The following is a 16090-nucleotide window of genomic DNA, read 5'->3' as shown; positions in this document are numbered from 1 at the left end:
CCATCAACCATTTTCACCTCTTCACCCCTCAGCCGTCATCCAGTCATTTATTACAACGTTGTCCTTGGTTGTTTTTGTGCTCACATGCCTTCTCTCCCTCCCTCTCCCTCCATACTGCAGTCTTTCATCCTACATTTTCTCTTCCAACTTTGCTCCATGCATACCTCCATGGCTGACTCCGCTCCCTTCGCCACTTCCTGTTCCACCACCTGTGTCTGATGATGTTGCTTCCTGTCTGACTTCACTTGGTGTGTCTCTGTCTTTCCCCCTCACAGGCAGCCCTGGCCTCCTCTGGAGGACTGTACTGTCTTCACGGCTGCGCTGTAATTATTCGCCTGTAGACACTGCAAGAACATTGCATGAAATCATATGAAACATTGCATGAGCATGGTATACTAATTCTACGAGACATTGCATGAGCATGGTATACTAATTCTACGAGGCATTGCATGAGCATGGTATACTAATTCTACGAAACATTGCATGAGCATGGTATACTAATTCTACGAGGCATTGCATGAGCATGGTATACTAATTCTACGAGGCATTGCATGAGCATGGTATACTAATTCTACGAAACATTGCATGAGCATGGTATACTAATTCTACGAGACATTGCATGAGCATGGTATACTAATTCTACGAGACATTGCATAAGCATGGTATACTAATTCTACGAGACATTGCATGAGCATGGTATACTAAATCTACGAGACATTGCATGAGCATGGTATACTAATTCTACGAGACATTGCATGAGCATGGTATACTAATTCTATGAGACATTGCATGAGCATGGTATACTAATTCTACGAGACATTGCATGAACATGCATAAAACATAGGAGGAAACTTTGCAACAGCACATTGCGTGAGCGTTGCAAGTTCTTTGCCTGATCATCCATGTTTTCCTTAAACCCGTTCCGCTAGCGGAACCCCTCGCCAACAGCCAATGAAATTGCAGGGCGCCAAATACAAATCAACAGAAATCTCATAAATCAAATTTCTCAAACATGCAAGTATTAGGCACCATTTTAAAGATACAATTCTCGTTAATCCAGCCACAGTGTCTGATTTCAAAAATGCTTTACAGCGAAAGCTCCACAAGTGATTATGGTAGGTCACCACCAAGCCACAGAAAAACCCAGCCATTTTTCCAGCCAAAGAGAGGAGTCACAAAAAGCACAAATAGAGATCAAATTAATCACTAACCTTTGATGATCTTCATCAGATGACACTCATAGGACTTCATGTTACACAATACATGTGTGTTTTGTTCAATAAAGTGCATATTTATATAAAGAAATCTCATTTAACATTGGCACGTTACGTTCAGTAGTTGTAAAACATGCGGTGATTATGCTGGGAGCCACATGAATTCACAGAAATACTCATTATAAATGTTGATGACAATTCTAGTCTTATGCATGGGACATTAGATACACTTCTCCTTAATGCAACTGCTGCGTCAGATTTCGGAAAAAGCATAATCTGAGAACGGCGCTCAGAGGCCAAACCAGCCAGAGAAATATCCGCCATGTTGGGTAGTCAACATTATTCATAAATAGCATTATAAACATTCACTTACCTTTGATGATCTTCATCAGAATGCACTCCCAGGAATCGCAGTTCCACAATAAATGCTTGTTTTGTTCAATAATGTCCATCATTTATGTCCATTTATGTCCAATAGCTTCTTTTGTTAGGACGTTTGGTAAACAAATCCAAAAGCACAATCTGGTCCAGTCGGACGAAACAAAAAGTATATTACAGGTTGAAGAAACTTGTCAAACTAAGTATAGAATCAATCTTTAGGATGTTTTTATCATAAAAGTTCAATAATGTTCCAACCAGAGAATTCCATTGTCTGTAGAAAAGCCATGGAACGAGAGCTAACTCTCTCGTGACCGCGCGTCATGAGGCTGTGACACTCTGCCAGACCACTGATTCAAAGAGCTCTCATCCGGTCCCACCTCACAGTAGAAGCCTCATTCAAGTTTCTAAAGATGGTTGACATCTAGTGGAAGTCTTAGGAAGTGCATATTGACCCATATCCCACTGTGTATTCGATAGGGCTGAGTTCAAAAAACGACAAAACTCAGATTTCCCACTTCCTGTTTGGATTTCTTCTCAGGTTTTTGCCTGCCATATGAGTTCTGTTATACTCACATACATCATTCAAACAGTTTTAGAAACTTCAGAGTGTTTTCTACCCAATACTAATAATAATATGCATATATTAGCATCTGGGACTGAGTAGGAGGTAGTTCACTCTGGGCATGCTATTCATCCAAAAGTGATAATGCTGCCCCCTATCCCAAAGAAGTTAAATGTCTGTATTTACAGCATGCTGACAATTAAAGTGTTTTTACAATCTTAGGAACCACTTCAACATGAAATGGTTCTATAATTCTCTGAAAAAAATGCACCCATTGCTTGGCTCCTTCTGACACTAACCAGACTCCTCCAGTACATGACTGCTCAGATACTCTGTGAGAGGTGAGACCTGTGTCCTTACAGACTGCTAGGTTTTGCTGGCATGTTGCCCCTATTGAACTAAAACTGTGCTAATTAGAGTAACAACATCTTCAATTTTAGTTAGAGCTGAAGCCAAGACTAGCAGCATTTTCAGTGACTGTTTATTTCATTTGTGCTTTCAGGAGGTGAACCCAATGCAAGCCATAGCGGCTTCGGAAAATGCCCGTGTGTCAATCACCTTCTTTAGACTGTTCCGTGTGATGCGTCTGGTTAAACTGCTGAACCGTTCTGAGGGGATCCGGAATCTTCTGTGGACCTTCATCAAGTCCTTCCAGGTCAAAGTTCATTCCAATTCTGTGCCTTCCATTCTGTGAGATACAAAATTCCCAGGTTTTGATTGGTCAGTGTGCGTGAGTCTGACGATGTGATTGGTTGCTGTGTTGCAGGCTCTGCCCTACGTCGCCCTGCTCATCCTCATGCTATTCTTCATCTACGCTGTTGTTGGGATGCAGGTACTGCACACACAAACACACACACAAACATGCACACACAGCACTCTCTGATGAGTTGTGTGTATGTCTCCTGTAGATATTTGGTAAGATAGCGCTGATAGATGGGACACACATCAACAGGAACAACAACTTCCAGACATTCCCCCATGCTGTGCTGCTGCTCTTCAGGTGAGTGATCTGATTTATCAGTCGCTCAGTCAGTTTCCATTATCTTCCATTGACTTTGCGGTCCCTTTACACAGCAGACTTGTATAGCAAGATACCCTTACACTCAGTGATTACATTGACAACACAAAAGGGCTGAAAACAAGTTGTAATCTCTCTCTCTGCCCCACTCCCCTCTCTCCCACTTCCTCCCTCTCTCTATCCCTCTTTCCCTCTCTCTCCAGGTGTGCGACAGGTGAGGCATGGCAGGAAGTGATGTTGGCATGTCTGTATGGGAAGAGGTGTGACCCTAAGTCAGACTACCTGCCTGGAGAGGAGATGACCTGTGGAGCCAGCTTCGCTATCATCTACTTCATGAGCTTCTACATGCTCTGTGCCTTCCTGGTAAATGATGCACAAACATGCATACACACATACATTAACAAACATACATGCATACACACATATACACACACACATTCGCATGCGCGCACACACACAGTCACACAGTCACACACATGCATATGATTCTGTTGTCCTCTACAGATCATCAACCTGTTTGTGGCGGTCATCATGGACAACTTTGACTACCTGACCCGTGATTGGTCCATCCTGGGTCCTCATCACCTGGATGAGTTTAAGAAGATCTGGGCAGAATACGACCCAGAGGCCACGTAAGTCTGTTTTTCTGTTTCTTTTTTATACCCCCCTATAAGAATATATGATCAGTCTTTTCAATTCGTTTTTTATCCTCTCAATGTTAGCTGTAGATGTTCTACTGTTAGCTGTTGTTTCCCGTTCTGTCCTGCAGGGGTCGTATTAAGCACCTGGACGTGGTGACTCTGCTGCGTAGGATCCAGCCTCCTCTGGGCTTTGGAAAGTTCTGTCCCCATAGAGTGGCCTGCAAGGTGAGAAACTAAATCTGTTTATTTATTTTGTGGGTTCATCTGACTTGTCTATTAATGCAGCAAACATATTTTGTAATGATATCTTTATTCATTCTGACTGCAGAGACTGGTGTCCATGAACATGCCACTCAACAGTGATGGAACGGTCACCTTTAATGCTACGCTGTTCTCGCTGGTCAGGACCGCATTGAAGATTAAGACCGAAGGTGTGTGTGTGTGTGTCATTCAATTGCAGAGTACTGTATTTGGGCCAATTGAACGTTAAGCATCTATATTCCCACCTCACTGTCATTATCTCATTGGTCAGGTAACTTTGAGCAGGCCAATGAGGAGTTGAGGGCCATCATCAAGAAGATCTGGAAACGCACCAGTATGAAGCTGCTGGACCAGGTTATCCCACCAATCGGAGGTGAGTTAAAACATTCTATTGTAATCCTCAACTTTATGGTCCCAAAACAAGCTGCCCATTCTAATTTGCTGGCATGTTTGATTGGTGTGTGTGTCAGATGATGAGGTAACCGTGGGGAAGTTCTATGCCACCTTCCTGATCCAGGACTACTTCAGGAAGTTAAAGAAGAGACAGGAAGAGTATTATGGCTTCCGCCCCACCAAGAAGAACGCCTCCAACGAGATACAGGTGAGCCCACACCAACCTCATAATGGGAAACCTGTAGGGCAATACGCCATTAAATGGGATTGGCAACTCTTCTAGTGATGTTACTGATGTTTCATGTAATAATCCTGTACACAATCTAACAATTCTTAATTTTCATCACAATCTCATTATTTCTCTAACCCCTCCTTTCCCCTCTGTCTCTCCCTCCACCCCAGGCGGGTCTGAGAAGCATTGAGGAGGAGGTGGCTCCAGAGTTGCAGAGAGCCATCTCGGGAGACCTGATGAACGAGGAGGAGATAGACAGAGCCATGGAGGATGCAGCGGAGGAAGGCATCTTCAGGGTGAGAGGAGAGAGAGAGGGAAGATGGGGAGGGGGAGACAGGGAGGCTGCAGAACGAGAGGAGGGAGGACAAGTTCAGAGTGAGAAGACAGAATAAAACTCCTGTCTCTGAATGTTGTACCTTTCTGTGTGTTCCTGTGGTCAGCGGGCGGGCGGTCTGTTTGGGAACCATGTTGATTCCTTCACCATGGAGGAAGGAACCCATAACCCTAACGCTACACAGGTAATCATTTCAATCATTTCAGTGCCATCACCTCTAGTATGTAACCTTCTTCAGACTCAAAGTGCTTCACATAGTATTGTATGGACCTGGAGTTTTTTCACATCACATAGTCAGGAAAATCTCCTGTCCCCGTGGCGGTAACTCAGCCGTCTGTGTCTCTGTATAGGTGACCAGCCAGCGGCCCCTGCAAATGAGCAAGTCAGATGAGGGGGAGGCGACCAGCTCACCTGCCTACCATGCAAATGAGGAATTCTTCCCCACAATGCCTAACAAAACCAACAACAACAATGTCAACAGCAATGCCGGGGAGAGGTGAGTTTGCGTGTGCTTGCTAACATTTGTGTTTTTGTTTTCCTTACTTGAGAGGTCAAATTACACAGTAATAAAGCAGTTATAACAATCTGACTGACTATTTGTCCTTCTGTAGTTTTCCCTATGAGACAGATGACAGGGTGCAGGTCTATACTATCTCAACCAGCAGAATTCCCCGAGACACCACAGACTGGCAGCTGCAGACAGTACCTGGACCCAGCCAGGACCATGAGACTCCCAGAGAGACCCCTAGCCCCCAGCAGGCCCAGACCCAGACCCCAGACAGCACCTTTGACACACTCATAAAGGAGGTGACTGGAGAGACCAGGCGTATATTCCATTATGGAATTATTATATTCCATTATTCCATAAATACATATTTTATCAATGATGACGTCAGATACTTAGTCATCCCCTCTCTGTCCTCTATCTCTTCTCATGTCTTTCACCTCTACCAGGTCCTGATAAATGGGGGGTTGGAGAGCTTGGCCAGGGACTCTTGTTTTGTGTCGGTGACGAAACAGGAAATGGCCGAAGCTTTGAACTTTGACCCGGTGGACATGGAGAGTTCCGCTACTGACCTTATGAATGGTCGTAGAGGGAGGGTCACCACACCTCCAATCAGGCCCCCTCGCAGATCACAGAGAAAGGCCAACAAATTAACAAAACCCACCGATCATGTTTAGGCCAATAGGCCTGTCCTGCAATGCAGCATGTCATCGACCTTGTTAAGGCCAATAGGCCCCCCTGCAAAGCAGCATGTCATGGAGTGACTTCACGTGCTGAGGCATTAAATGCCACATTCTACAAATAGAACAGTCCTTTTTTGGTGCCTTTATAGCGAGTAATATCATCTGATTGGTTAAGCAGGCTTTATGGCACCTGTGACTTCATTGTTGTGGTGTCATTCAGACTGGATGATTTCTCTCTTGGTTCATTTAAAGAGGAAATACTCTTCCTGCTAGAGAGCAGACTTTCTTTACCATGTTTATTTTGTTCACAGTACAGACTACTGTTCGGACTTATGTTGACTTCAGGCGAACATCATGTTGTCCCGACTAACATGTTCTTGAGTCTCAACTTGAGGAATTTTTGCTGGCATTAAAGTTTGGCCCTGTTTGAAAACTAGTGTCCTTCCCTGTTCCCTCCCATCCTTGAAGTAATCACTGATCCACCGATAGCTGCATAGGTGTTGAACATGGTTGCGCCAGTGACTGGCTGATGGAGGAAGAGAAGGGTGTTACTTGTCAGGGGGCATTTTCTGAGTTCTATCATGATGACAAGGCAAGACATGGCTGGACCAGGATGTTTCTGGGCTGGATCATGTCTACACTGTCCATATAAGGACAATCTCTGTAGGCTATATGGAGAAAGCTAACGTGCATGTTCAAGATACACAGATTCTGCCCAGGTCTCCACACATCAACATATCTTCACAATACCTAGATATTTCTTTCACTTTAAATATCCTATATCTGAAACATGTACATCATCTCTAGTATAGACAGGATGGATGACCCTGTGGTGTAACATAAGGGAAAATATTTCTGGTGTAGGGTAGCCACTAGCTGGCCATGCTACAGTAGAATGCAACAAAGTGTAGATAAGAGGATGTGGTTAAAGATGAAGATGAATGGTAAGTTTAGGTACCGTGGTTGGAATCGTATATTTGTGACTAGAAAGCTGTGTGTAAGGGTCAGATATGGACAACTTATGGTGTAGAATACCAGGGGTGAAAGGTCTGATGATGCCATTTTGTCTATTATTCTATTTTCAACAATATCGTTCATTTTCTTTTTGATGTAAGCCTTTTGGTTGAAACAGACTCTTTTTATGAAAATATCCTTTTTGATTCTTCATTATTTTTTCAGTCTAAAAGTGATTAGGTTGTATTTTGAGAGACAGTGGCATGTCACTGTTATTTGGTTTAATAAAGGCTAAATAAAATAGCTGTAATGTGATGAAGGCCAAATAGAAGGCAAAGTAAAAACGTGAATCCCAAAAGGTTTTGAATAATAAAATCAGTTGTTCCCATTGAGCTTTTTAAACAGAGGTGTTTTGCATTCATCTAGAGTATGTACTACTGCCATTAACTTTTGTCATGGTCATTTTGATAACGTTATTTGAGACATTTTATTGCTTTCTCTCTGTTTCTGAGATCTGTTTCAATATTGTTTCTCTAAAGTTTAAACTATATGATCACAATAAAAAATATTTTATAAAGTGAGAATTCTTACATTTTCCCAGTCAAATTATTGGAGATTTTTATGGTTGGGTCTCGTGAGCGGGAGGTAGCCTAGGGTTTAGACTAGACCGTTGGGCCTTAACCGAACGGTCCCTGAGCAAGGCGGGTCCATCGTTCTGGTTGTGACAGACCGGGTATAGAGAACAGCGGTCAACACTAGACATTCTTGTGAGTCTGGTGGTTAGTCATTGTCTCTTCTCCGCCGAGATTAGTTTATGTTTTGGTAATATAATGTCCTCCAGACATTGAGATGTCAGACTTCCAACATGAGGGGAGGGGTGAGAAAAACCTCCCCCATGGGAGGGTGACCCTAATGGTGGACCCCACCTTGTTTACAGACCACCTTGACACCATGCCGGGCCAGACCCCACCCTGTTTACAGACCACCCTGACACCATGCCGGGCCAGACCCCACCCTGTTTACAGACCACCCTGACACCATGCCGGGCCAGACCCCACCCTGTTTACAGACCACCCTGACACCATGCCGGGCCAGACCCCACCCTGTAACAGACCACCCTGACACCATGCCGGGCCAGACCCCACCCTGTAACAGACCACCCTGACACCATGCCGGGCCAGACCCCACCCTGTAACAGACCACCCTGACACCATGCCGGGCCAGACCCCACCAGGCCAGACCCCTAAGCAGCAATCATACTCTTTTATTATAGTGTAACAGACTGGGCTAGCCCACTGAGCTAAATCTTCAGGTCTCAGGCAAGGTTACTAATCACTCAAGTGTGGTTCATCACCACGTCGAATACAATAGTACAGTCTATTATTAGCCTATTATTATTAGAAAGATATACAAGAAACACAAAGCCCTAAACCCTCAGCAAACATTTTAGAGTGCTTTGTTTCTATAATCTCAAGAGTGTGATGTTTTTTTTATCTGACCCGGTGGCCATTTGGGTTCGTCTAGGCTAATAATCTGAGGTTGAGAGGAAAAGTTGTCTCATTAACACTTTCACACACACACACATTGGAAGCATTGTTATGATTCTGACAAGTTACACTGTACTAACAAAGGAAAGACTGGAATGGTAAATGTACATCGAACACAGACAAGGCTTTCAACAAGCACTGAACTCAGAAATGAATGTCGTGAGGACATTTAGTAGTACGTTGCATACAAATGTCATATTGTCCATAGACTTTAGAAGAGAACATGATTAAATAACACATTTTAAATCTCATGGTGTTTGGTGCTGCCCATCACGTTACATGGCCGAACCCAAAGGGAGAGTAGGAGATCGCTGAGAGAATTGGAGCCAGCATCTTCAGTCATCCTGGTGAGTTACTCTTAAAATACAATCTTAGAAAAATAGGAGCAATCTAGAACCAAACAGGTTCCTTCGGCTGCCCCCATAGGATAACCCTTAGAAGAACCCTTTTTGGTTCCAGGAAGATCCCTTTTGCTTCCAGGTAGAACCCTTTTTGGTTCCATGTAGAACCATCTGTGGAAAGGGTTCTACATGGAACCAGAAAGGGTTCTCCTATTAGAACAGCCAAATAACCCTTTTGGAACCCTTTTTCTGAGTGTAGTACACCTGAATTATTAAATGACATATATTCCTTTACCTTACCTACTCTAAATCAGACAAGGATAAGTTTATTTTTATAAGGCTTTGTTTCGTACCTTCACCCCCTCTCTCTTTCTCTTTCTCTCTCTCAGGACTTTTACAAAGGGGGTATCCTGAAGTGTCCAGAGGGGGTGTCAGTGTCTGAGCTCAGGGAAGCGTGTGACTACCTCTGTATTAACTTTCACTACAGCACCTTCAGGTACCAAGACCTCAGTGAGTAACACAGTCACACCTGGTCTGACCAGGACTCTGTTCAAGACCGAAATGTTGAGTAATGCTTTGCAACGTTGCATGTACAACTAAATAACGCTACGGTAATCTGTTTTTAATTGCTTATTCTTCTTAATCTTGAATGTTCTGTATTGAGATACAGAGCCTTGCGAAAGTATTCGGCCCCCTTGAACTTTGTGACCTTTTGCCACATTTCAGGCTTCAAACATAAAGATATAAAACTGTATTTTTTTGTGAAGAATCAACAACAAGTGGGACACAATCATGAAGTGGAACAACATTTATTGGATATTTCAAACTTTTTTAACAAATCAAAAACTGAAAAATTGGGCGTGCAAAATTATTCAGCCCCTTTATGTTAATACTTTGTAGTGCCACCTTTTGCTGCGATTACAGCTGTAAGTCGCTTGGGGTATGTCTCTATCAGTTTTGCACATCGAGAGACTGACATTTTTTCCCATTCCTCCTTGCAAAACAGCTCGAGCTCAGTGAGGTTGGATGGAGAGCATTTGTGAACAGCAGTTTTCAGTTCTTTCCACAGATTCTCGATTGGATTCAGGTCTGGACTTTGACTTGGCCATTCTAACACCTGGATATGTTTATTTTTGAACTATTCCATTGTAGATTTTGCTTTATGTTTTGGATCATTGTCTTGTTGGAAGACAAATCTCCGTCCCAAATCAAATCAAATCAAAATCAAATCAAATTTTATTTGTCACATACACATGGTTAGCAGATGTTAATGCGAGTGTAGCGAAATGCTTGTGCTTCTAGTTCCGACAATGCAGTAATAACCAACAAGTAATCTAACTAACAATTCCAAAACTACTGTCTTATACACAGTGTAAGGGGATAAAGAATATGTACATAAGGATATATGAATGAGTGATGGTACAGAGCAGCATAGGCAAGATACAGTAGATGATATCGAGTACAGTATATACATATGAGATGAGTATGTAAACAAAGTGGCATAGTTAAAGTGGCTAGTGATACATGTATTACATAAGGATGCAGTCGATGATATAGAGTACAGTATATACGTATGCATATGAGATGAATAATGTAGGGTAAGTAACATTATATAAGGTAGCGTTGTTTAAAGTGGCTAGTGATATGTTTACATCATTTCCCATCAATTCCCATTATTAAAGTGGCTGGAGTTGAGTCAGTGTCAGTGTGTTGGCAGCAGCCACTCAATGTTAGTGGTGGCTGTTTAACAGTCTGATGGCCTTGAGATAGAAGCTGTTTTTCAGTCTCTCGGTCCCAGCTTTGATGCACCTGTACTGACCTCGCCTTCTAGATGATAGCGGGGTGAACAGGCAGTGGCTCGGGTGGTTGATGTCCTTGATGATCTTTATGGCCTTCTTGTAACATTGGGTGGTGTAGGTGTCCTGGAGGGCAGGTAGTTTGCCCCCGGTGATGCGTTGTGCAGACCTCACTACCCTCTGGAGAGCCTTACGGTTGAGGGCGGAGCAGTTGCCGTACCAGGCGGTGATACAGCCCGACAGGATGCTCTCGATTGTGCATCTGTAGAAGTTTGTGAGTGCTTTTGGTGACAAGCCAAATTTCTTCAGCCTCCTGAGGTTGAAGAGGCGCTGCTGCGCCTTCTTCACGATGCTGTCTGTGTGAGTGGACCAATCCCGGTCTGTGTGAGTGGACCAATCCCAGTCTCAGGTCTTTTGCAGACTCCATCAGGTTTTCTTCCAGAATGGTCCTGTATTTGGCTCCATCCATCTTCCCATCAATTTTAACCATCTTCCCTGTCCCTGCTGAAGAAAAGCAGGCCCAAACCATGATGCTGCCACCACCATGTTTGACAGTGGGGATGGTGTGTTCAGGGTGATGAGCTGTGTTGCTTTTACGCCAAACATAACGTTTTGCATTGTTGCCAAAAAGTTCAATTTTGGTTTCATCTGACCAGAGCACCTTCTTCCACATGTTTGGTGTGTCTCCCAGGTGGCTTGTGGCAAACTTTAAACAACACTTTTTATGGATATCTTTAAGAAATGGCTTTCTTCTTGCCACTCTTCCATAAAGGCCAGATTTGTGCAATATACGACTGATTGTTGTCCTATGGACAGAGTCTCCCACCTCAGCTGTAGATCTCTGCAGTTCATCCAGAGTGATCATGGGCCTCTTGGCTGCATCTCTGATCAGTCTTCTCCTTGTATGAGCTGAAAGTTTAGAGGGACGGCCAGGTCTTGGTAGATTTGCAGTGGTCTGATACTCCTTCCATTTCAATATTATCGCTTGCACAGTGCTCCTTGGGATGTTTATAGCTTGGGAAATCTTTTTGTATCCAAATCTGGCTTTAAACTTCTTCACAACAGTATCTCGGACCTGCCTGGTGTGTTCCTTGTTCTTCATGATGCTCTCTGCGCTTTTAACGGACCTCTGAGACTATCACAGTGCAGGTGCATTTATACGGAGACTTGATTACACACAGGTGGATTGTATTTATCATCATTAGTCATTTAGGTCAACATTGGATCATTCAGAGATCCTCACTGAACTTCTGGAGAGAGTTTGCTGCACTGAAAGTAAAGGGGCTGAATAATTTTGCACGCCCAATTTTTCAGTTTTGATTTGTTAAAAAAGTTTGAAATATCCAATAAATGTCGTTCCACTTCATGATTGTGTCCCACTTGTTGTTGATTCTTCACAAAAAAATACAGTTTTATATCTTTATGTTTGAAGCCTGAAATGTGGCAAAAGGTCGCAAAGTTCAGGGGGCCGAATACTTTCGCAAGGCACTGTATATACTTTGCCATGCACAAGAGTACGTGAACTATGACAACAAATCAGAGGTCCTAGTTAAAATAATGTGACCTCTGTCTGTTCCTGTCCCAGGTGCGTTACTGCATGAGCTGTCTAATGATGGAGCTAAGCTTGAGTTTGAGGTGTTCCTTGGGGAGCTTGTTGTCCCTGTGATGATGTCCAGTGCTCAAGAGGGGAAGAGGGAGTGTCACATTGTGGTTCTCACAGATGATGACATAGTGGATTGGGAGCATGACAGAGTAGGTGCCATAGTACTACGCCCCTCTCAGAGTAATTAGAATGAATAATAAATGACTGATAAAATGGATCATTTAAATGTATATTTTGGACAGTGCTGTTCATCAAATGTTTATACTTTATATTCTTGAGGATCTAGCAACCCAGCCTAATTTTGGAGTGAGCACGTTGTTTTATACTACTTCCTGTTTGATATTATTTCCTGTTTGCTCTTTAATGTGACCAGTTTTGTACAGCACCAAGCTCTACTGCTTCTTCAAGTACATTGACAACAGAAACATGGCCAAAGCCCGACTGAAGGAGAGAGGACTGAAAAACATGCATTGGCATCTAGGGTGAGTCACTTCCCATGCTCCAAATCAACCCCTTGGCCCTTAGCCGCTTCTCCTAGCCCCTTCCCCTTTGGTGTTTATCCTAAGGAAACAACCAGGTAAAGCAATCCAAGTGTTCCAATGCTATAGGCTACATAGACTCGGAACACTTTCTTACATCTATCCAGTATCCCTCAGATCTACAAACCCTACAGAGATACTGAACATTATGTGTGTGTGTGGTCCTGCTGTATCCCAGGGTACCCCACCTGTAAGGAGAAAGTGAAGTGGCGACCTTTCATCCAGCTGTCCTGGGAGAAGAAGGAAGGAAAGAGTCAAATCAAATCAAATGTATTTATAAATCCCTTCTTACATCACCTGATATCTCAAAGTGCTGTACAGAAACCCAGCCTAAAACCCCAAACAGCAAGCAATGCAGGTGTAGAAGCACGGTGGCTAGGAAAAACTCCCTAGAAAGGCCAAAACCCAGGAAGAAACTTAGAGAGGAACCAGGCTATGAGGGGTGGCCAGTCCTCTTCTGGCTGTGCTGGGTGGAGAGTATAACAGAACATGGCCAAGATGTTAAAATGTTCATAAATGACCAGCATGGTCAAATAATAATAATCACAGTAGTTGTCGAGGGTGCAACAGGTCAGCATCTCAGGAATAAATGTCAGTTGGCTTTTCATAGCCGATCATTGAGAGTATCTCTACCGCTCCTGCTGTCTCTAGAGAGTTGAAAACAGCAGGTCTGGGACAGGTAGCATGTCCGGTGAACAGGTCAGGGTTCCATAGCCGCAGGCAGAACAGTTGAAACTGGAGCAGCAGCACAGCCAGGTGGACTGGGGACAGCAAGGAGTCATCATGCCAAGTAGCCCTGGGGCATGGTCCTAGGGCTCAGGTCCTCCGAAAGAGAGAGAGAAAGAAAGAGAGAATTAGTGAGAGCATACTTAAATTCACACAGGACAACGGATAAGACAGGAGAAATACTCCAGATATGACAGACTGACCCTAGCCCCCGGACACATAAACTACTGCAGCATATATACTGGAGGCTGAGGCAGGAGGGGTCAGGAGACACTGTGGCCCCATCCGATGATACCCCCGGACAGGGCCAAACAGGAAGGATATAACCCCACGCACTTTGCCAAAGCACAGCCCCACACCACTAGAGGGATATCTTCAACCACCAACTTACCATCCTGAGACAAGGCCGAGTATAGCCCACAAAGACCTTCGCCACGGCACAACCCAAGGGGGGGCGCCAACCCAGACAGGAAGACCACGTCAGTGACTCAACCCTCTCAAGTGACGCACCCCTCCTAGGGACGGCATGGAAGAGCACCAGTAAGCCAGTGACTCAGCCCCTGTAATAGGGTTAGAGGCAGAGAATCCCAGTGGAGAGAGGGGAACCGGACAGGCAGAGACAGCAAGGGTGGTTCGTTGCTCCAGTGCCTTTCCGTTAACCTTCACACTCCTGGGCCAGACTACACTCAATCATAGGACCTACTGAAGAGACTTAAAGGTTGAGACCGAGTCTGTATCTCTCACATGGGTAGACAGACCATTCCATAAAAATGGAGCTCTATAGGAGAAAGCCCTGCCTCCAGCTGTTTGCTTAGAAATTCTAGAGACAATTAGGAGTTCTGCGTCTTGTGTCCGTAGTGTACGTGTAGGTATGTACGGAAGGACCAAATTGGAAACATAGGTATGAGCAAGCCCATGTAATGCTTTGTAGGTTAGCAGTAAAACCTTGAAATCAGCCCTTGCCTTAACAGGAAGCCAGTGTAGGGAGGCTAGCACTGGAATAATATGATCACATTTTTTGGTTCTAGTCAGGATTCTAGCAGCCGTATTTAGCACTAACTGAAGTTTATTTTGTGCTTTATCCGGGTAGCCAGAAAGTAGAGCATTGCAGTAGTCTAACCTAGAAGTGACAAAAGCATGGATACATTTTTCTGCATCATTTTTGGACAGAAAATTTCAGAGTTTTGCAATGTTATGTAGATGGAAAAGAGCTGTCATTGAAACAGTCTTGATATGTTCTTCAAAAGTGAGATCAGGGTCCAGAGTAACGTCGAGGTCCTTCATAGTTTAATTTGAGACGACTGTACAACCATCAAGATTGTCAGATTCAGATTTGGGTTTGGGATGTCAGATTTGGGTTTCCAATATCTCCAAAATAATGTGATGATCGATGGTATCAAAAGCAGCACTAAGGTCTAGGAACACGAGGACAGATGCAGAGCCTCAGTCTGACGCCCTTAAAAGGTCATTTACCTCCTTCACAAGTGCAGTCTCAGTGCTATGATGGGGTCTAAAACCAGACTGAAGCATTTCATATACATTGTTTGTCTTCAGGAAGGCAGTGAGTTGCTAGTTTTTTATATTTTCTGGGTCAAGTTTGGGCTTTTTCAAGAGAGGCTTTATTACTGCCACTTTCAGTGAGTTTGGTACACATCCTGTGGATAGAGAGCCGTTTATTATGTTCAACATAGGAGGGCCAAGACGGACTTCCAGTGTGTCCCCAACATCATCGACTCTCTGGGGGAGCCACCACGACCCGCAACCACACCCACAGGTTGACGAGCTGGATAGGCTGATCAGCACCGATCCCCACCCTCCAATGACAGTTGAAGGCATAGAAGTTGACCTTGTATAGGATCATTTATTCCCCATATTGGTTAAGGTCAGGGTTTGGCAAGGTTGAGCTGATCCTAGATGTGTGTTTTGGGGCAACTTCTACCCAAGGCCCTCATCTGTTAGCCTGTCTCCCACTCAGGATATGTACATTTACAGACACACGCAAACAAATCTCAATGACTGTACAGTCCAAACCCATGTACACATACCGAGACAGAGGAGCATGCAACACAGACATGTATACAGATGTTAGATCTTAATTTGGTCACTGAATAAAATAAATTCACTGGAAATCCACACTAATGCAGTTGTATGAACAGTTTTGTACTTTTAATGTAGCTTAATTTTGGCCAGGTAATAGCCTAACCACCGATCAAGCAACATTACATTGGCAGAAAAGTGTGTATGTTCAAATCCTGTTGCTGCAGGATAATTTTGCTGCAACAATACCGGTCAAATTAAGATCCTACATCTGTACATGTACGCACACATACAAACACAGATTTGGACAAGGAGGATGTTTA

General features: G+C 43.8%; 1 protein-coding gene and 1 pseudogene across 1 annotated transcript in view; both read left to right on the top strand.

Annotated features, from left to right (window-relative positions):
- The window catches only part of LOC139413736 (dihydropyridine-sensitive L-type skeletal muscle calcium channel subunit alpha-1-like), a 60751-nt gene extending 54094 nt beyond the window's left edge, over positions 1-6657 (top strand). The window contains exons 28-43 of the mRNA XM_071161451.1: positions 276-323; positions 2660-2812; positions 2924-2989; positions 3066-3157; positions 3379-3538; positions 3680-3807; positions 3945-4041; positions 4145-4247; positions 4349-4450; positions 4548-4678; positions 4873-4998; positions 5143-5220; positions 5387-5532; positions 5648-5843; positions 5991-6230; positions 6274-6657. Coding sequence (XP_071017552.1) covers positions 276-323; positions 2660-2812; positions 2924-2989; positions 3066-3157; positions 3379-3538; positions 3680-3807; positions 3945-4041; positions 4145-4247; positions 4349-4450; positions 4548-4678; positions 4873-4998; positions 5143-5220; positions 5387-5532; positions 5648-5843; positions 5991-6218 — 1854 coding nt within the window. The 3' untranslated portion in view covers positions 6219-6230; positions 6274-6657. The remainder of the gene's footprint in view (positions 1-275; positions 324-2659; positions 2813-2923; positions 2990-3065; positions 3158-3378; positions 3539-3679; positions 3808-3944; positions 4042-4144; positions 4248-4348; positions 4451-4547; positions 4679-4872; positions 4999-5142; positions 5221-5386; positions 5533-5647; positions 5844-5990; positions 6231-6273) is intronic.
- Positions 6658-8217: 1560 nt separating this feature from the next.
- LOC139412666 (BTB/POZ domain-containing protein 10-like) lies at positions 8218-15585 on the top strand (annotated as a pseudogene).
- The last annotated feature ends 505 nt before the right edge of the window (positions 15586-16090 follow it).

The sequence above is a fragment of the Oncorhynchus clarkii genome, chromosome 7 (assembly GCF_045791955.1).
Source record: "Oncorhynchus clarkii lewisi isolate Uvic-CL-2024 chromosome 7, UVic_Ocla_1.0, whole genome shotgun sequence".
In the NCBI taxonomy this organism is placed as follows: Eukaryota; Metazoa; Chordata; class Actinopteri; order Salmoniformes; family Salmonidae; genus Oncorhynchus; species Oncorhynchus clarkii.
The sequence above is the reverse complement of the archived record's forward strand: the minus strand, read 5'-3'. Positions and strand labels throughout refer to the sequence as shown.